We start from the raw sequence: 22,688 nt of genomic DNA, 5'->3' as shown, positions 1-22,688 counted from the left end.
CACTTCCCAGCTGTGTGACCCTGGGCAAGTCACTTGACCCCCATTGCCTACCCTTACCACTCTTCTGCCTTGGAGCCAATACACAGTATTGACTCCAAGACGGAAGGTAAGGGTTTAAAAAAAAAAAAAAAAGAAGTCAATGATATAAGAAAAGTTAAGAGCCTAGGAAATATTCATAGTTTCACACAAAAGATAGTTTCACAATCTTTTCTCTCTGTTCCCTGTTTATTTATATGTATTGTTGTTGTTTAGTCATTTTTCAGTCATGTTTAGTCATTTTTAGTCTAACTCTTCTTGACCATATTTGGGGTTTTCTTGGAAAAGTAAGTGGAGTGGCCTGTCATTTCCATCTCTAGCTTACTTTACAGATAATGAAACTGAGGCAAACAAGACTAAGTAACATGCCCAAACTTCCTGACTCCAGGCCCAGCACTGTGCTACCCAACTACCCACATATTTACATATAGCAATGATCATTAAAATGATTTGATGTTTTAAAGAAAAGAAAACGGAAAAGTTGCTTAAATTTCTTTTCTCTGAATAGTCAGATAATCAGTGTCTGTCTCTGTTTCTAAGCACTTGGGGCTTATTTTGGATTACCATTCATTTGGCACTAAAACAATGTAAGATTTAAAATAAAGATAAGAATTAAGTAAAATCCATCACAACTTTAGGACTAGAAGGCATCTTAGCAATCTAATCCAAGCTTACTTTTAGAGATAAAGAAAATGAGGCTTGGGAATTTAAAAGAATTTGTCCAAGGTAGTACAAATTGATATCATACATCGATATTGTACATAATTAACTTTCTAAGTATCCAAAAATAAACTAAAGATAAATTACACTCTATTATGCTTTTAAATGGTCTGAAATATACTTCTATACTAAACAACACAGTGTATCATACTTCTGTATGATCTAAAAAAAAGCTACCCCATAACTGGTATCATGATAATTGATAAATTATATGAAGGGTCATTAAGTGAACATGGCATGAAAGAAACAGAGAACCCTTTTTTAGCATCTATCTGTAAGGAGCATTTTAAGGTATATGATGCCAAGATAAATGAAACTTAATTTAACAACTACAAGTTAAATCCTTGCATAATCATCTCAAGGAACAGTCATTTAAGGAGCCTGCAAAGGAGCAATGAGACCCTAGGACAGGAGGGATCCAGATGCCTGAAATCAGAAAAATGAAACCCTTATACAAAAAGAACTCTATGTGGTTCTTTTACTTCACCCTCTCTTTGCTATACTTAGCACTGTTTTTGGAAGAAGGTTTCCACACATGAGTACAGACTGAGGCTTGGGATAAATACTTTTGTGTTGGCCAATTTCAGGTCTGAGAATCCAAACTGTGCTGGATAAGTCTCTCCAACAGATGAGTGCTTCCAGTGAAACAGTGTTAAACAAAAACATTTTCATCACCAGATGATTAAAATGGTTCAGCACTTTTTTTTGAGGGGTGCAAAATTTTCCCTCCCTCCTTTTTTTCTTATTTGCCCCTCAAATAGATAGTTTTTAAATCCTTATTTTGACTTGCTGAAAGGGATAATTTCACAAAGGAATGGATCCACAATAATATTTTGGCATATCTTTAATATCTAGACACAGACAAGATAAAAAGATATACTGTTGGAGAAGAAACAGCCTGTGGCCATTACCCATACTGACCAGGAATCTCACTGTGTTAAGTCAGCTCCTTTTTTTTCGAAATAGGTTTTCCCAGTGTTCTTGTCATTTGTAAAAGGAGAATTTTCATTAGTAAACCTGTTGCTGTTGTGAAAGGCTATTTGTGTGTGCCAGTGTCCTCTAATTAGCACTATGGATTAGGAAATCATAGGAAAATAGCCTAAGAAATAACTTACTTTGGAGTGAGTTGTTTTAGCTATATATTTAAATGAAAGAAGGAATAACTAGCTAACAAAGTTACTTTAATCTATTTGCATGGAAGAAATTTATTCTTAAAGATGGCATTTTTGTTCAATCTGATTCATTCCAAATTAAACCAATTACGAAAAAAGGTTGAGCTTCAGTTACCTAACAATTCATCAATCTGGGCTTTTTCAATATCCAAGCCATCTGTTTTCAAACACAACATATCTACCATCTGGCACCTACATCTAGTTGTTCAACTGAAGAGGCTACTCTTACCACCAACGTTACAAATGACACTACATGTGCAAGGTCACCATTGGAAAATTATCATATGCAATTTATTTAAGACTATGCTAAGAACATCCCATGTTTCCATGGCAGAAACAATCCAGGCTCTATGAGAGTATATAGCAGCATATATAATTCTCATTTGTTTGTTGTGATGGACTTCAATATTATGTCAAATTCACACATTCCGATATATCCAGTTTTGAAATGTCAGTTGAAATGCGAAGACAGAGAGCCTCACTCATTTTACTTTAGACCTATCCAAGAAAACTGAGGATAATTTAGCCATTTTAAAATCTTGATCTCTTTTTAGGCAAATTACAGGCTGAATTAAAAAGAGCCTGTTACCAAGGCAAGACAATTTAGAATGACTTGAACTTCCACTTTTGCTTTGACAGGCAAATTGTTAAAAATAATTAAATAAAAGAATGCTGTGATTCCCCCCACAGCAGGGAAACATTTATATGCCACCTCCAACTCTGACTTTTGATGTTTGAGTTGACAGAAACATCAATTATAGTACTAATAATAAAATGTATTGAAAATGTATGAAAGCCTGATCTATAAAAGAAAAACTCTTAAGCACTACTTACTCTGTGATTTTTGTACCTTTCATATAGGTGATGGCTAATACATTTTCAAAAGACAAGCTGACATTTTGAGTAGTGACAGAACCAAAATCTGTTGTTACACATGGAAGTAAGAAAAATTTGCAGAAAAACAGAAATCTTTGGTTACTTGTCCTTATTGATTGTATGTTTTTAGAGAATTAAAATTTTCTTATTATCTGCATTTTGCAATGAATTCTGGAAATTTAAGTTATCTTTGCTTTTTCTTGATATCCTCAAAAGACAAAAGTCACTATAAAATCTTCTTTAAGGGATGCAGAGGTAAAACAGGAGAGAAAGAAGCAGAAAAGAGAACTGGGAAGGACAATTGTTGGGAAAGAAATTATTCTTCCTGGGGCAGCTGGGTAGCTCAGTGGATTGAGAGTCAGGCCTAGAGAGGGAGGTCCTAGTGTTCAAATCCAGCCTCAGACACTTCCCAGCTGTGTGACCCTGGGCAAGTCACTTGACCCCCACTGCCCACCCTTACCACTCTTTCACCAAGGAGCCAATACACAGAAGTTTAGGGTTAAAAAAAAAAAGAAATGATTCTTCCTATAGGTTTTTTTTCCCCAAAAAAAACCCCTATCCTCTGTCTTAGAATCCATACTATATCTTAGTTCCAAGGCAGAAGAGAAGTAGGCAAAAGGGGTTAAGTGACATACCCAAGCTCACACAGCTAGGAAATTTCTGAGGCCATATTTGAACCCAAGATTTCCTGTCTCTAGGTCTGGCTCTCAATCCACTGTACCACCTAGCTTCCCTTCTATTGTGTAAGTCTTAAGACTAGCCCTGAATTCTGGAGTGACTATATCCTAGTTATCTAGCTTCTGACTCCATTCTTTTTGGTCTTTGAAATGGGCATAGTCCAGATTTGTTCAGAAAGGAGTTTTCTCAATTTGTAAGGATAAATCAAGCTCCTAAAGAACTTTGCCATCTTTATAGCTTTGTAATCCCAAAACAAAGGCAGCACATTGGCTTTCACATAGTAGATATGCAAATATTGCTTAAATGCTGATTAAAAGACAATTCCCTTTTGTCTAATAGATTCCACTTGCTACTGGGATATATGTAATTTCATTTATACTTCACAACAGGTCATTTATTTTGGGCAAAATGTCTTCCATTTCCTATAGTTCAAAGTTTTATTTGGAAATGTTTGTTTAGAAACTTAATGAATGGAAAACAAAATACTGCTAAAGCCAGTTGTGATATTTATAAATCTTTAATCTGCATAAATGAAAATGTATGAAAAAAATCACAGAAAATAGTTATCTCCCCTTCTAGACTATAAATTCTTTGGGGTCAAAGACTGAGGTTTATTCTTCTTGTATGTACTTGGGGGGGCAGCTGGGTGGCTCAGTGGATTGAGAGCCAGGCCTAGAGACTGGAGGTCCTAGGTTCAAGTCCGGCCTCAGACACTTCCAGCTGTGTGACCTTGGGCAAGTCACTTGACCCCTATTGCCCACCCTTACCACTCCTGGGCCAAGGATGGTCCCTAGTCCGGATGAAAAAGGAGGAGGGTTGGGCGTGGAGCTAGCAACCCCACCCTGTAAAAACTACATCTGCTAAAGAAACTGCAACCTAAAGTAGGGGCAGCTGGGCTAGCTCAGTGGATTGAGAGCCAGGCCTAGAGACGAAAGGTCCTAGGTTCAAATCTGGGCTCAGACACTTCCCAGCTGGGCGACCCTGAGTGACTGTGTGACCCATTGCCTACTGGTTGTGGCCCTATGCTCCTAGAATGGAGTCCCAGGATAAAAAAAAAAAAATGTACTTGGGAACAGAAACTTGGGCTTAGGAGGCTTTTAATTTTTCGATCACTCAAACAGAAAGAAACCAGCACTCAAGAGCAGATCTATGTATTCAACTGTCAAATAATTACAATAAATAAAAAAATTCTTGACAACTGAGCCATGTCACCTGTTATTAACTACATTTGCCTATAGGTAGCTATAGTACCAAATCATATTCTGTCAAATCCAAAGAAAATGAAGAACATGAGATTTAGAGTTTTGTCTAACTACAACATTTTCCAAATTATGAAATTTCTCCAGAACCTCTGGAAATGTACCAAGAACTTTGCTAGATTCCTAGTACTATTTTCTAGTTCTTCCTAATTAACAATTCAATATTTGATAACAGGTTAAACTATTATCAACTCTAAAAAACAATCAATATTTTTGCCATATACAAAAATATTACAAGATCCTTTTATACCCACAACATTGTTTCTATCCCATAGTAGTAACTTATGTCTCCCAAAGACTTCAGTTCAAATTCTGCCACTGACCCTCAGCAACTGTGATTGCTAGGAAACCAATTAATCTCTCTGAACTCTAGCTTGTGCATTGTAAAATAATTGGTTTAGACTAAGTGGTCTGAAAAGGTCCTATCCAGCTCTGAATTTATGATCCATGAAGCCCATTTTATCAAGCCCTGAAATCAGACCTCCTACCCTAAAACCATATGTTCCCTAGACTAAGAAGCTGTGATGAATGTTGGGTCAGGAATTGCTCTGCTAGAAGCTGAACTAGTCACGTGGATAGCACAGAGTCATAGATACAATCTAAATGGGATGAGTCTTGGTACAAACAGACTTGGACCCATCTGGGCCCTGCTGTAATTTTACCTCCTCCCACAGAGGTACCTCACTCAGCAAGGAAAACCGCAACCAGCTTCAGAAAACAAAGTTAACAGGGAAGACTAGATAGAATGAAGAAATAAAAAAAAGAAAAAAAGCAGCAGTCTACTCCTTGATCAGAAGGAAGTAAGGTAGGCAGAGAGCACTGTGGAGCTAGAGAACCAGCCTTAACCGGAAAGGAAGAAAAAGCTACCCTTGCCCTATGGAAGCCAGGAAAGAAACAATGACTCCATAATTAGACTAATAACCATTGACAGGTTTTCTTGGTGCAGGATTAAGTATGGCAGAAAAGCAGGTTTTCAAAAATCAATTACAGGACAAGCTTTACAAATCACAAGGGTTCAAGAATTTGATGTGGCAGGAAATCAATTTTTTACCAACCCTACACCTTATGAAAATATATTTACATACCAGTCAAACTATTATTAATGCCAAAAAGCAAAAGAATTGTTAAGAGAAAAACAGAAAAGCCTCAGCTTGTGGACAAAAGAGATGGCCTGTTACAAAAGCCACAAGGTCCTGGAATCATCATGAGAGCAAAACTTTTCGGCACCTAAATTTCCCTTTTTTTTTTCCCCCATGGTCCTCCAAAAGAAATTGAAGACCAATGAATGTTCCACTATGCAAATGTTTTATACAATTAAAGAGCAAAGGAACAAGGAAAAGGGAGGCTTCATCTGCCATGAATAGTTTGTACAGTTTATGATTTTAAGCAAGTAATCTAAGCAGATGGGTAACACAGGGGTTGGAACACTGGGCCTGGAAATGGGAAAACCTGAGTTTGAATGTGTCCTCAGACACTTACTAGCTGTGTGACCTTGTCATTTACATCTGTCTGCCTCAGTTTCCTCAACTGTAAAATGAGGATAATAATAGCACCTACCTCCCAAGGTTGTTGTGAAGATCCAATGAGATAATATTTGTAAAGCCTAACATAACACAGTAGGTGCTATAAAAAGTGGCTACTATTAATATTGCTATTATCTTTATCTTAATCAGTCAGTAATTCATTTGCTCTTTCAAAGTCAGTGCTAGCAAAGTTTCTGTACACAACTGCATTAAAATAATTTCCCAAGCAACAAATATTAAACAAAGCAAATTTCTTCTCTCACTGATTCATGCCACATTAATTTCTCTGAGGGCTGGATGACTCTTTTCAACAAGTATAAAACTGCTACAGAAACAATCATTTGTTAGTCTATTAGAACCAACTTTAAACAAACATCAGCTAAAAGTATACTTTCAGAAAATTATTTCAGAGGTACAGCATGGCATAGTGATGGATTTGGAAGATATGGGTGCAAATCAGTCATATTTTCATAGAGAAAAATGCTGTGAGAATCCTAAAATATTTTGTCAAGTCTAAACAATCTGTAAGGCCAGGAAAGGAAATGTAAAAATGAAGAATATATTTTTAAACCCATCCCAAAAAAATGATTCAAAGGTATCACTGTAATCCAGTATACTTCCAAGGATACAAAGTAGTGCTTGCTTCAACAGCACATATACCAAGAGTACAGAGTACCATGCCAACGGTTGTATGGAAAAGAAGTCTATATTGACATGATATAAATATAAAAAGCAAATAGTAAGTGATGCTGGGGGAAGACTTTTAGTTTAGTACCAAAGAAAATCAAAATTAGATAATAGAAAATAAGAAGCTATGCATGTGTCACTTCTAAAAACACTTCAGAGAATTGTTCAAACTGAACTTTACCTGCCACTTCAATTACTTTTTTGATGAAATGTAACAAGCAGCAAAAACAGCAAACTGATGTTCTCAAATATATAACCACCTGCCAAGACTAGCCTGAGCAACTTACTGGGAAGTGAAATTATTTGCTCCTACATACAAAGGCATACAGTAGATCCTAGTCTATAAGAACTCAACAACAAAAAAAAAAACTAACAAATCAATATCTACTCTCTGCATGTATTACCTTAATAGAATCCTTTTATTCTTACCTTCTTCAGGCTCATCTTCCTGTGAAGACATTGGACCCCCAGCACTGGTTGGAGTGACTGGTTCTTCCTTCTCAGATGCCCTCTGGAGACTCACTACTTCATATATGGCATCCCCAGCACTGGCATGGGCTCTTCCCTCAGACTGAAAATATGTCAAGATTTTCTCAATATTACAAACATCAAGTAAATACAAAAATATACTCAACAGTTATTCCAAAGAGTTTAATCAAGGAGGGGCACAGAATGTTTTATATGTAGTTTGGTTTAAGGACAAGCAGACCCAACATATTGAGAGGGGGGAAAGTTTTATCCCTAAAAACTCATTATTCTAGAAAGGTATCAGCCTAGTTCTGCCACTTAATAGCTTTTGGACGTTAGGCAAGACTCGATTTATTTGTCATAGTTTCATAGGTCTTTATCATCTTTTTTATTATCATTTCTAGTTAACACTTATATAGCACTTTATGGCTTGAAAAGCAAATGAGAGTTTGACTTTCATAACAACCTTGGGAGATAGCTGCTATTATTATTCCTATTTTACAGATTAAGAAACTGAGACAAAGATTAAGTGACTTACAAAGAATCACACAACCAGAAAGGGTCAGAGCCATATTTGGACTCTGGTCTTCCTGATTCCAGGGCTAGAAGTCTATCCATTATGCCACCTAACTGATTTGGAGCTGAAAGATGCTTTAAAGATGATTCAACCCAACATCCTAATTTTACAGATGAGCAAACAAAGATCCAAGGTTTCACTACTGTAGGAGTTCTTAACCTGGAGTTCACATACCCTACAGGATCACAGATAAACTATAGGAGGACTGTGAACAAGGATGGCAGGGGAAGGGGGGAAGCAAACTGCATCTTTATTTTCACTAACCACTAATAGAAATTTAATATTTCCTTCAATATTAAAAGTAGGAAATACTAATTATTCTAGGAAGTCCATAGGTTTCAATAGACTGCCAAGAAAATCCATGACAGAAAGAAACATTTAGAACCAATGCACCAAAGGGTCAAGAGACAAATGCCATAGCATTAGAAAGACACAGAATCTGTCAAAAAGAACCACATGGGGGGGGGGGGGAGGCAGCTGAATAGCTCAGTGGATTGAGAGTCAGGCCTAGAGACGGGAGGTCCTATCTTCAAATCTAGCCTCAGCCACTTCCCAGCTGTGTGACCCTGGGCAAGTCACTTGACCCCCATTGCCTACCCTTACCACTCTTCTGCCTTGGAGCCAATACACAGAAGTTAAGGGTTTAAAAAAATTAAAAATTTTAAAAATTTTAAAAAAAGAACCACATTGGGACAAGTAGTCCAACCCATGCATTAAAGGAAGGACTACTGCAACATCCCCCAATAAGTAGTCATGCAGCCTCTCTCAAAGCATCCCATTCCACTTTTAGACAGCTCTAGTTGTTAGGAAATGTTTCCTGGCATCAGGTTTAAACTGGTCAATGCAAGTCCTACCTTCCTAGCTCTTCCCTGTGGTTACCAACATGGCAAGTCTAATCCCTCCTCTGCATGGCAGCCCTCCAACCAACTGAATACAGTCAGCTATAGCCTCCTTGAATCTTCTCCACACTAGCCATTCCCAGTTCCCTCAGCTCCTCTTCATATGACATGAACTCAAAGTTGCCCTCCTTTGGGCATTCTCTGTAGTTCCCAGAATTGAACAAAACACTTCAGATAAAGTCTGATGAGGACAGGTGTGTGTAGCAGGATGATCACCTGGCTAATCCTAAAAGCTTAATGCAGTAGCCAAAGACTGTATCAGGTTTTTTTTTTGGTTGTTTTATCACTGTTAACTCAAAGAAATTTTTATTCTCCTAACATCTTTTTGAGAACTGCTCTTTGACTATCCCTCCCCCATATAATATCTCTGAGTTTAAGTTTTTTTACCCAGATACAAGATCTTACATATTGAATGCATATCAACTTGGGTTTAAGAAGCAGAAACTTAAATCAAATAAAAATTATGCTTAATATGTCCATCTTGTTTGAAAAATGTCTCATAAGAAAAAATACAATTTTAAATCAACCAGTAGGCATTTATTTAGTACCTATCAATTGCCAAGAATTGTGTGAGGAATAAAGATAAAAGGCAAGGCAATATAACTGAAACCCACGGGACTATCTGAAGGTTAAAACTTTCTCTGGAAATTATTTTGTTTCAAAATGACAACTGGAACCATAAATTGAGTTTGAGATATGTCTCTGAACAAAACATGAATAAAACGGTCAAATCCCTGAAAATTATCATGGCAAAGCTAGATGTGCCAAGTTTGAAAACAGTCTTTTCAGTAGGCCAAAGTCACCCTCATATTTCCTCCTGCTATGGCCTGAAGACTATGTTTCTGGTTATAATATTTTACACATCTCCTCTACACCTTTCCACAATGTTCCCACCCCATGTAACTCATTTTAGACATTGGGTTTTCCTTACTATAAGTTAAGATATGCCATGATAAAGACACATTGCTTTATGTTGTATTGGCCTATCGGAATCTTCTGAGGCAGCCTCTTAATACCAAAACTGCAGGAAATGATTTAGGAGACAAACTCAACCTTGTCCTTCCCACCAAGCTCTTGTAAAATAAGGAGTTCTACAAATGGCCTCTAAAGTGACTTTAAGCTCTTGAGCTATGATCCCATGGCAGAAACTGTGAGACTTTTTTTTTAAACTCTCTGTCTTCTGCACTTATTTATATTGGGCATATAATGTTTGTTAAGTAGAAATGGTCTTTCATGTTTGATGCTCTAAAAACTAAACATATACCATTTTTAATATAAATTTTTTTTAATTTTTTAATATTTTTAATATAAATAGGCATGGATCCTCCCCCTTTTCAGTCAACAAAGGAAGCTGTCTGGATGACTAATTTGGAAAAAGCACTTTCACATTAATATTCTAGTTAGAATCCTGGAATCAATTTCATTTACAAGCTTCTCCCTACTTACTAATCAATCTCTCAATCTATCTCAGTCCATCTATGTCTCTCACCCCATCCCATCCCAACAAGTCTTAATTTCTTACTCTTCTAATTCCTATATTTCAAAATGGCTATTGACCTCAGTGAACCTGCTAACCTCCACTCAATCTCATATTCCCACTGCCCAGCCTCCCTTCTGTGGTTTCCTACTGAACATTGTATTTTTCATTCACAAAATCCCCCCAATCTTAGATTTCTTCCTCTCACATTCCTTCTAACTTCTGACACTTGGTGAGGTAAAACATTACATGGCCCATTAAGGTTGTAAAGCACTTTACACATATTATCTTTAATCTTCACAACAGTCCCTTCAAAGGAGGTGCTATTATTATCCCTATTTTACTGATAAGAAAACTGAGACTCTGGAGATTAAGTGATTCCTATGAGGAGAAACCTAGGTTTTCCCAACTCTTAACTCCTGCTTTCTCTCCATGATGTCACAGTGCCTATGTCCAAATTCAGCAAGGCCTCAAATCCCTGGCCACCTAGTACTTCTGTTCTTCATTCCTTTCTAATGCTCAGTCCTGTAACCTCTACCAACCACATTTTCTGTTCTTATTCCAGAGAGACTGCCTACTGCTGAAGAGAGCTACAAAATCCTAGAAGTTAGCTCCACTACAAATTCAACTAAGCCCTTACTACCATACAATAATCCTTTTATCTCTTACTCTTCTTACTCCATCACCAGTGGTTGTTTCAAGCCCTTCACTGAACTTAACTCTCTCTCAGTCAAACTCATTTTCATCCTCTTCTGAGATTGTGGCTCCTTTAGTCTTCTTCACATGTCAAATCCTCTCTTAATCCCCCATCCATGCTTTACTCTCCCCAGTCCTTTCTATTCACAGAGATCTACTTTGGGAGATTGCCCTTCCAGTCTCTATTGCTTCTTTATCCACCGCCTATAAATATGCTCTTAGAATTCATCCATCCTTAAAGTGCTTTCCCTACACCCTACCAGATTGTCATAGACCTAACTCTTTCATTGCCAAACTCCTAAATGTGCAACCTACACTTGTACCTTTTCTGCTCCCTCACTGCTCATTCATTTTTCAATTCCTTTCTGTCTAGCATCCCCACCCCTTACCCCCAACTTATTCCACTGAATCTCACTTAATTACAAACAAAATGAGTTTTTTTTTCCTCATTCCCCTTCCACCGTGATCTTCCTGAAGTATTCAGTAGAGTCCAATACCCTCTTCTTCTGAATATTTTTTCCTTCCTTAGTTTACATGACCCAGATCTCTCCTAGTTCTCCTACTAGCTGTCTGATGGATTTTTCTTGGTCTTCAGTACTGATGCACCAACTTCTCATAGCCGCATAAGTAAGGGTATACCCCAAGGCTCCTTTTCCCAGGCTTTCTTTCTCCTTTCTCTATAATCCCCCCCTTAGTAATTTAACCCACATGTCTAGTTTCAAGTTTTATACTTTGGCAGATAACTCCCAAATCTACATATTCAACTCTAAGCCCACCTGAGATCCAGTTCTATATTTCCAAAATATCTGCTGAAAACTCTACGTGGCTACTATTCTGGGTCCTTAAAGGCAGCAAGTTCACAACTAAATTGATCTTAACTTCATTACCTCCATTCAGGTTCTCTATGGCAAAGAGAATAAACTTTATATTTAAAATACTCTTTTAGCTAGTTCTGACCTACTTTTTAAAACTAATTCCTCCTCTTCACTTACTTTAAACAAAATGAACTACTGGACGGTGCCCAAATTCAACACTCTTTCTGTGACTCTTCCATCTTTGGAATAGATTCCCTTCTCACCTATGTCTTTCGGAATACTCCTCCCTTCTTTCAAAGGCTCAACTCCACTGACACCTCCGCCATAAAGCCTTTCCTGATCCTATCAGTTCAAAAGTGTTTTCTCTATCTGCCCCCATTCACAACATATTTATCTGTGTATATGTTATATTCTCCTCCTGCCCAATGGAATATAAATTTTTAAGCAGCAGAGATTATATTGTTCTTTATGTCTATATCCCAGCTTCTAGCACAGTGCCTTGTACTTAAGTAGCATTACTTTGAAATGACTTGTATTTGATGAAATATACAAAAATTGGAATTCTATTTCTTCCCAGAATTCTGTCACTGTATTAGAGCTCTTCTGTGGAACATCTTAGCAGTACTAATAATAAAATGTTCTTTATCTTGAAGAATGTTGATCTGTACTGGAAATATACCAACTTTCTTAATATGAACAGTTGACGACTTCCAAATTAAGCTGCTAATGCCGTCAATCATGTTGTATGTGACTATTATAGAACTAAGTGTTACAAAGCACTTTTTCCTTTACTACTGATGAATTCCTAAGTCTCTTACACTTCTAAATCCCGTGATCTTAAATTCTTTAGGAAGCTATTAAAGAATCAAATTGTTCTTTGAAGAGTGCATCATCCAACTTCCCCAAAATAAGCAAAAATGCAGGAACCACCCCCAGAATGGCCTTTTAATGTTTAAAATTGCTGCTAACTCAATTATAGCCTTGATAAGTGAGCCATTTTTTTACCAAAATCTTCAGCTATAACATTCATCCAAAAACTGTTCTAGATTATTTTTGTGCTATCTATAATATAGGTTCTTTTATCTATATACTAAAATCTATATTATAGATTTGAGCTGTCCCCATAGACTCCTAATTATAAAATATCAGTTAATCATACATCACACCTCTGAAAAGCTGAATCACTGAACTCATAAGCAGATCTTGTGTTGTTCATGTCTTTCATGTTTTTGAAATAACTTGGCTATCATCTGGACTCTTTCCATAAACTTAAGTAAAAGAAAAAGAATCTACTTATATGGAAAAGGGCCAAATCAAAAATGGTATGCCCCATGATTAGGGCAAAATGCAGAACTTTCCATTTAAAGGTAAATACAGTATCTCAAAAGTTAACTACAGAAGTAGTTGGAAGTTGAGTAGATATTGTAAATTAAATTTGCTAGAAATAATTCCTTTTAAGATATTTATTCCCTGGACTTATAGATGCATTAACTATCTTTTCTCAGTCAAAAAGCAATAAATATCTATGTAAAACAAGTCAAAAACAAAAAACTTTGATAAAAACTTATTTTCTTTTCTTGAAATCGAGATGCCCAGAGACTTAAAGCACTGACATATGGTACAAGTTTCTGGGCACAAAAGACTCACTTTCCTTCCCAAAATTTCAACCATGGTCTTGCCCAAGTACATAGCTTACCACGTTTCTTTTTTAGACACTGGTCGGTCTACTGGTTTTTATATTGTTGATGCTCAACTACAAAGGTGTCAAATATAGTCCACAGGTACTCTAAACCAGATTAAAATGTAATTGGGAAATACTTAACAAAATAAATCAAAATACAATATAGATAATATATTTTAAAAACTAGGTCAACAATGAGGCTCACAGAGATCTTTATGCACAGTTTATTGGCCCCAATTTTTATTTGATACTATTTGTTCTACAAGATCAATTTTTTAAAAAGTCCTTACGTAAAATAATTAAATCCATTTTGTTTCTGAACTTTTTTAATTTTCTCTTTTACAACTTTGTAAGAGGAATATTTATCGGCCTTTGTGCAAAATGTAGAATCCAATTTTTTTCAACCCACTGCAAAACGGGGAGAAATTGAGCTTCCTTACTAAAAATTTGCAATTTCTAAATGATTCCAAGTTCATTCACCCATTATCTGTCATATTATGGCACAGGCTACTTAGTTTTCAAACAAGACCTAAATCTAACCCAATCCTCAATTATGTTTTGCAACTTAAGGTGTCCTGGTAAGTCACATAGCTCTTAAATGACAGAACTGAGTTTGAAGTTGTAAGGATGGGATTTGTGCAAAGGGGGATGGGACCAAAGGGGCCAGAGAAGGAGTTGCTGACAGTTGCTGATAGTTGAGACCTGGGGGGATTCTGGGAATTTCTCAGAGGAAGAGGAAAGAGGAGAGGTCTTCAGGCGGAGGACTGAGAGAGGGAAGAGGAAGACAACCCAGCTCAGATCCAGTCCTGAGGACTTCCTGAGGATCTTTCTTTTGAAATTGAAACCCTGATTCCTTGATCAAAGTCCTGCCATCGCATCTCACCCATCAAGACTTCAACCATCTAGTCAACTAAGTTTTCGGACTCCATTTTGGGAGCAATCTCTTAGTCTCCTTCTCCCATTACCCATTACCCAACCTTGCTGAGAAACCCCCTTTCAGTTAAAACTTACAATTATAGAAAAGGATAAAAACAGAAAACTAGAAATAGAAACAGAAGGAGAAGGGGCAGGGGAAGAAGGTTAAGAGTGGGAACCCCAAAGGTTCCCTCCTAAGTGACAGACCCCATAAAAATAAAGAGGGTACCCCAAAATCCCTCTGCCCTTCGCCCCTTTCCCCAATCCCTGAATTGAGAATAATAAAAACCAATAAAAGCCAGTCAAATAGAGTTCCAGAGTGCCTGAGAGACAACAAGGGAGAGGGGAACCACAGCTTGGTCTGGCTGCCTCTATCTTGAAGCTGGACTATCCGCTGTGAATTTAACTGAGTCAGGGGAGGTTTGAGTGAACCCCGTCCTTATTCAGGATTGGGTTGGGGTACCATATACCTCCTCTTATAAGGAAGCCTCACCTCCAACTCCTGAGGGGTGGCACGACCATCCAGGTCACCCAGTTTCAGGGTGACACCCCCTTAAAGTCTCCCAGTGTGTATTCAGCCCCAGGGGAGAGCTAGAAGAGAGACTCACCATACAGTCAAACATTCCCTGATTGGCTCCTTTAACTATTAAATGGGTTTTACATTTCTCTCATCATTTATCATGTTTTATTTATTCTAGTTGTTCTACTAAAAGTGTTTTCCATTATTTGCCAAAGGGATATAAAATTCTGAAGCTTCTTGTAGGAGATGATGTTCAATACTGGCAATATTATTAGCAATCACTGCTCTGGGAAGAGAATGAAGAACGTAGGAAAAAATGTAACCAAAGGACACTAAACACCTGCAGAAATCAACCCAGCTTCCTAAAACATTATTTAATAATAGTGGCATTATAATAATAACTCATTGTTATTATTATTAATAGCATTTATGTAGTGTTACGGTTCACTTAGTATTTTATGTATGCTGTTTTAATTGATCTTCACAACACCCTGGGAAATAGCTGTTCTAATTATTCCCATTATATAGATGAGAAAATTAAAATTCACCAAGAGGTTGAGCAACTTATCTAGGATCACACAGCTAGTAAGTGTTTGAATCAGTTCTCCTGACCTTAGGTCCCTCGTTCAGCCCACTATGCCACTCAGTTGCCTTTCAGTGGAATAGGAATTATTACTAAAACAGTTCCATTACACTGTGGAATGTAAATTTGTATTCAGTGCCCTATAGAGTACCAATGGAATATTGGATTATTGCTATGTAACAGGATTATCATAAAAGGCCATATTTCAGACAGCTCACTGTCAGCATCTCTTAACATGGAACTTATCATAAAGTTCTGTGGATAACGGGGTATCTGAAAAGTGTATTTTAAGTAATAAAAGAGAAAAGAAATCATATAGTCCACTGAATCACCACTCATAGAGTTGTATTACAACAGTTATAATCTAACACAATGAATATTTGTAATATAAATCCTATTTTTGAATGGCTCAGATCCACTATAAAAATCCATTTGTGTTGACAACCAAAATATAACATATGTGTCACAGCAGGACATACCCAAACTTTCACTCTTTCCTTTAGCTATTATGAAAATATATTATATTTACAATGAAAGAAAAAATTTAAGTCCACACTAGCATAACCAAAGGAAAAAAAGCTTTTTTTTTAAATTATATCTGATTTTGTCTAAACATGAGAAAAAAAATATTGGATTATCTTACTATCTACAATATATATTACAAAATGGACAAAATACATCAGACAGCACAAACAAAAGCAGCAATATGAGGTGGGCACAGTTAACCATGGCTGCCAGGCTTTGGCCTCCATCCCTAGTGGGGTGGTATACCAAACACAAATGGGTACAACAAAAAAATAGACTAATCAATACATATGTGTCCTGTTTGCTTCATTTCAAGGATCTGCTACTCAGATATCACGCTCTGATAAATGCTCTCAATGATAACTAGGACTTTCTTCATCAGGGCCAAAAGAACTAAAAAATAAAGTAGGTCAATTGTGCCTTTGAGACTCAGGTATCACACTCTCAGCCCTATAAAAGGCAAAGCCAGTTACCAGGAAGCAGAAGGGAGTGACAGTAACAGGAGAGCCTAAAGTGGAAGAGGAGAACGAGATGCATAACTTGCATTTATTTATCTCTTTAAAGATTTGCAAATCATTTTACAAATCACAACAACCCTGGGGAAGAAGGGAGCATATGTTATTATCCCCATTCTACTGAGACAGATGGAGTTAAGTGAATTGCTTAGGGTCTCACAGCCATTAAAAGTCTAAGGCTAAAGGGGGCAGCTGGGTAGCTCAGTGGAGTGAGAGTCAGGCCTAGAGACAGGAGGTCCTAGGTTCAAACCCGGCCTCAGCCACTTCCCAGCTGTGTGTGACCCTGGGCAAGTCACTTGACCCCCATTGCCCACCCTTACCAATCTTCCACCTATGAGACAATACACCGAAGTACAAGGGTTTTAAAAAAAAAAAAGTCTAAGGCTAAATTTGAACTCGGGACTTTCTGACTCCAAGTCTAGCACTCTATCCACTGAACCACTTAGCTGTCAAATGTCAAGCAATACCAAAGCTGGTAAGGCATCAGACTTAGTAAAACTTACTGTCTTAGAGTAGGGGTTTAGAGCCAGGGTTAGAAATTCAAAATAAGAGAAAGGAAAACAAATTTTAAGTAATATCAAGAAAAGTACTAGTAGGAAAAAGTAGAGAGCCTCCATGAAGAAGGATATCCATTTAAGAGCAAAAGTAGGAGAAAAAGAAATAGATCAGGTCTATTTTAATCATCTCTTGTTGCCTTGTTAATGTGGAATGCATCCCAGAAAGAAAAGGAACAAGGAAACTTAGAGAACCATACAATATTATAGATCCAAGCTACCCAGAGAAGTGGCTAATAGAGGCCCAATAGGAGAATGGTAAACCAAGGTCCAAGTGATTCTAAAAAGAGCCAAGTGGCACAGGGGAAACAGGAATACCCATCCAGTTAAAATCTGATCTCAGACATATAGTCTATGTGACCCTGGGCAAGTCACTTGTTTGCCTCAGTTTCCTCGTCTATAAAATGAACTGGAAAAGGAAATGGCAAATCACTCTATTATTTTTGCCAAAAAAAAAAAGGCCCAAATAGGGTCATGAAGAGTCAGACATGACTGAGTGAACAACAACAAAGTGACTCTAAGGAATTCAGAATACTGATCACAACAGCTTCAGTGACCTCTTGGAAGGTATTTTTTTTCCAAAGCCTATCTTATGGAAATTCAAGCTATCTTGGTGAAATGCAAAGAGTGCTATATTTGAAGAACTTCCATCCAAGACCTCCCTTTGATACTGACATCTCAGAGACAATGGGTAAGTCATTTCATTTCTCTAGGATTTCATTTCAGTTATAAAATGAGAGTATTCAACTAGATGACTTCTAAAGTCCCTTTACAAAGCTATAATCCATCTTGAAGGACCAAGAGCTAACATAAAAAGCAAATAGAAGTTTGAATAGCCCTTGGGCAGGAGGAAGTCACATCTAGTCAATAAGCATCTATGAAGTACTTACTATGTGCTAGCTATTGTGCTGAGTCAGTGGGAATACAGATACAAGCCGAAAGAATGACACAGCCTGACCCCAAGAAGCTTACATTTTCATTGAGGAAGACAGCATATGGAAGGAAGCTGAAACACAAGAGGGAAGTGAAGAGCTGAAGAATCCTTGGGAGGGGGCAAAGTGGGAATAATAATGCATGAAGGAGAATATGACCCTAGGGCTGGCTATCACTGGAAAGGGGAGCTGTGCCCCATTTTCCCAATTGGTTTATCATATATCCCATCAGCTCTTGCCAGAGGCTCGAATTTGGAGATCACTACTCTCAAATAAAGAAAAAAAATAACACTGTTTAGCACTCAATCAAGAACTATATCATTCATCAACAGGAAAGCTGTGGGGGGAAAAAAAGGGAATTGCATTAAGAATGTTTTTACCCATAAATACCATCACACTCACACTAATAGATGTATTTGTAGAAAGAATATTTCCTTATTTATAGCTTCTAAGAAAAACTAGTAATGACCTTTCTAAAAATTAATTATTTTTACACAACAGAATGAAGCACTTGCCCGTTGACATGGGTTATTTTTTTCTTTAACCAATAAGATAGCCAACCAAGTAACTTTCTAAATTGTCCAAATATTTCCAATATAAACCCTTCAATATCTAATGAGCAAAATAACCACTCAACATTAAACTATTCAAGCTAGAAGCCATCATCTCACATTTAAGATTCATTTGAACCAGACTGTATATTTAGCATAGTTGAACACTTTCAAATTTAATCCCTTTGATTCACAGATGACCTTTTCATGTAATATTTAAACATTCTGAATTACTAACATGGGGCATATGTCCCTAATCATTAGATGCTTTAAATAAAATAACAGTACAAAATTCCATAACAAAAATCTTTTACATAACATACAGATAAAAGGTCAGATAAATTATTGTAGCCAAGTGTCTCTTTCTCAGGATGCTAGCAGGAGGGATTCATAGATCTCTGAACATATTTTTTTTAATCCTTACCTTCTGTCTTCTAAGGAAGAAGAATGGCAAAGGTGAGGAAAATGAGATTAAGCAGCTTGCCCAGGGTCACATAGCTAGGAAGTATCTGAGACCAGATAGAAACCCAGTCCTCTTGACTCCAGCCTGGTATTCTCCACTCTGCTATATAGCTTCCCTGCCCATTTTTTTTTTAAGCACAACATCTAGGTAGCACAGTGGATAGATAAAAGAATTGGACCTGGAGTCAGGAAGACCTGAGTTTGAATCCTCAAACATTTACTTGCTATATGACCTTAGGAAATCACTTAATCTCTCTCAACTTCAGTTTCTTGCATGTTAAATGAGGATAATAATATCACTTACCTCATCATGTTGCTGTGGGGAGTAAATGAGATAACAAAAAAAAAAAAAAAATCACTTTCCAAGCCTTTCAATGCTATAGAAATGCTCACTCTGGAAGAACAGTGACTTCTCTGGTCACACTAGTAACTACCCAGACTCCTCTACAATGCCCCGAAAGCTCTTCAGTAGAGAAACTCATGTCACCCTGGACCCATCTCCACCCCTGTAGTGTCCCTCAGATTGGCCCATTCCTGACAGAAATTCCCTTTGCAGGAGGATGCCAGATGAGCCATGGCTTTATTCCTCTCCAGGCTGCTCTCCTGGCTCTCTGGACTTTCCCTATCAAGTCCCTAGAGGAGCACTTTCTTCTCTTCCCCTCCCTTGTGTTTTTCAGTTTCCTTTCAGCTGTCTTCCCCCATCTGAATGTAAACTTCTTAAGGTCAGGCACTGTCATTCTTTCTGCTTGTATTCCCAGACACAGCCTAGTAGCTAGCACATAGAAGGTACTTAGTAGATGTTTACTAACTAGATGTGACCCATTCCCTCTGGCACACTATTATGCATCTTGGAGCAAAACTTCTGTCTGCCCAGACAGAAAGAGGTTTTGTTGTTCAAACAGTTCAGTTTCCACTGAAAAAAAGAGCTGACATCCAAATACTAAGAGACACTTCAGTGCTGAATGTTATTCTTTGAATCTTCATTAAAATATCCTGTGGGGTGGAGGACATGCACTAAGAAAAGCTGAGTCATATCACAGCTCTAATAATTTTGGGAAATAATATTATTTCGAATGAAGCATCTAGCAAATGAGGCTTAATTGAGTCATGATGAAGGTCATTTTTAATATTAAAACTGGTAGCTGACTTCCACCATTTGCTCACTCTGCTGTTATTTTCCCCTACCACACTACATTCAGCCTTCTCTAGCAGATTGAGGCAACTATCATTTTTAAACATCAGAGAGTGGGAGGGAATGCCAACAATTGCTTCTAAGGGATTTCAACTTAGTGAGGTGGATTATATGACTTTTTATACCCTTTACTAAACTGCCACCACTTTCTTCTGCTGCATAACACTAAATTTCCAATATTCCTGACTGCTAATAATAATAAGAAAACAAAACTAGTTACTCTTCCCGTTGAGAATGAGACAAATCTAATATGAAAGCAGTATTTTTTGGAATAATGATATCACAAAAACATACTTTTTTAAGTTCTTTTTTTTAATCTTACCTTTTGTCTTAGGATCAACACTAAGTATCAGTTCCAAGGCAGAAGAGTGGTAAGTACCAAGCAATTGGGGTTAAGTGACTTGCCCAGGGTCTCACAGTTAGGAAGTACATGATTTGAATCCAGAACCTCTTTTTTACAGGCCAGCTGTTCTATCCCCTGAGTCACTTAGCTGCCCCAATTAACATGCTTTCAATGACATATTGAAAATATTTTATATGTATGCCCTTCAATTGGGGAATGGCTGAACAAACTGTGGTATCTGTTGGTGACAGAATACTATTGTGCTTAAAGGAATAATGAACTGGAGGAATTCCTTATGAACTGGAATGACCTCCAGGAAGTAATGGAGAGTCAAAGGAGCAGAACCAGGAGAACCTTATACACAGAGACTGATACACTGTGGTAAAATCGAATGTAACGGACTTCTCTGCTAGCAGTAATGCAATGACCCAGGACAATCTAGAGGGACTTGTGAGAAAGAACGCTATCCACATCAAGAGAAAGAACTGTGGGAGGAGAAATATAGAAGGAAAACAACTGCTTAATCACATGGGTTGATGGGGATATGATTTGGGATGTAGACTCTAAATGATCACCCTAGCAAATATCAATAATATGGAAATAGGTCTTGATCAATGACACATGTAAAACCCAGTGAAATTGCATGTTGGCTACATGGGGAGGTTTGGAGGGAGGGGAGGGAAAGAACATGAATATGTAACCATGGAAAAATATTCCAAATTAATTAATTAAATAAAGCTTTCCAAATTCAAAAATATATTCCATATGCATAATATTAACTAATGTTCCTTAAGGAAACTAATTTTTGTTTGTGAGGGTATCCTTATGAGAAAAAAAGCACCTAGGAGATGAAAGCTTCACAATTCCTAGTTCTAAGACTCTGGGTTAATGACTTAGCTTCTGTTTTGCCTCTATTTTCTCAAATGTAAAAGAAGGATAAAAATCACACTTGTAAGGTTGTTGTGAGAACCAAATGAAATAATCGTAGCTGTGCTAGCACCGTGCCCAACACATCGTAGGTGCTTAAAAAATGCATATTCCAATGCATAGCTTTTGATCCAGTGATATAACTACTAAGTCTGTAACCCAAAGTGATTTTTTTTAAATGGGAAAGTTATAACACAATATTTATAGCTGCTCTCTTTGTGGTTGCAAAGAATTGTAAACTAAAAGGATGTCCCTCAATTGAGGAGTGGCTGAACAAATTATGGTATAAGACAGTGATGGAATACTATTCTGCTAGAAGGAATGATGAACAGGATGATTTCAGAAAAAGCTGGGAAGACCTATGTGAACTGATGCAGAGTGAGATAAGCAGAACCAGGAGAACACTGTATGCAGTAACTGAAATATTGTGGGACAATCAATGTGACAATTTGCTACTAATGGCAATAAAATGATCCAGGACAATTCTGAGGGACTTGTGAAAAAGAATGCTGTCCACTTCCAGAGAAAGAACCGTTGGAGTAGGAATACAGATGAAAACATATGATTTATCACTTGTTTATTTGGGTATATATTTGGGGGTTTTGTTTTTATAAGATTATTTACTTACAAAAATGAACAACATAAAAACATGTTTTTTGTGATAATACATGTATAACCCAGATTGAATTGGTTGTCAGCTCTAGGAGGAGAGAGAGAGGAGAGAAGGAGACAATACGGATCATGTAACATCAGAAAACTTAAGAGGAAATTTATTAAAAATTTTAAAAATATATATTCCTTTCCCTAGCCTTTGTTAGCCTTTCCCTTCCCTTATATGCTCTTTCCTTTCCTTCCTTAATCTTCTCTTCTTTTCTCATGGAGGGAGAGAACGGAGGAAGTAATCACAATAACAATACTTTTGGGTGTTCAGTGTGGAACTCTAAGAGAACAACCTAATTATGAAGCCATTGTACATGCCTAAGTCTATGTTCTGGAATGCTGTATGGACACTTTTAATTGTTTCAAATTCATTTATGGTAATTATTATTCCTTATATGACCATTAGGATTCAAAAACCCTTTCCTCAGAACAATTATGTAGAAAA

At 37.2% G+C, this 22,688-nt stretch overlaps 1 protein-coding gene across 3 annotated transcripts in view; it reads right to left on the bottom strand.

Annotated features, from left to right (window-relative positions):
• The window catches only part of RABGAP1L (RAB GTPase activating protein 1 like), a 605,798-nt gene that overhangs the window by 522,615 nt on the left and 60,495 nt on the right, over positions 1-22,688 (bottom strand). For all 3 annotated transcript variants that reach the window (XM_044674101.1, XM_044674102.1, XM_044674100.1), the window contains one exon: positions 7,381-7,522. In XM_044674101.1, coding sequence (XP_044530036.1) covers positions 7,381-7,522 — 142 coding nt within the window. The remainder of the gene's footprint in view (positions 1-7,380; positions 7,523-22,688) is intronic.

The sequence above is a fragment of the Gracilinanus agilis genome, chromosome 4 (genome assembly GCF_016433145.1).
Source record: "Gracilinanus agilis isolate LMUSP501 chromosome 4, AgileGrace, whole genome shotgun sequence".
NCBI classification, from domain to species: Eukaryota; Metazoa; Chordata; class Mammalia; order Didelphimorphia; family Didelphidae; genus Gracilinanus; species Gracilinanus agilis.
Note: the sequence above shows the minus strand (reverse complement) of the source record. Positions and strands in the feature narration are given on the sequence as shown.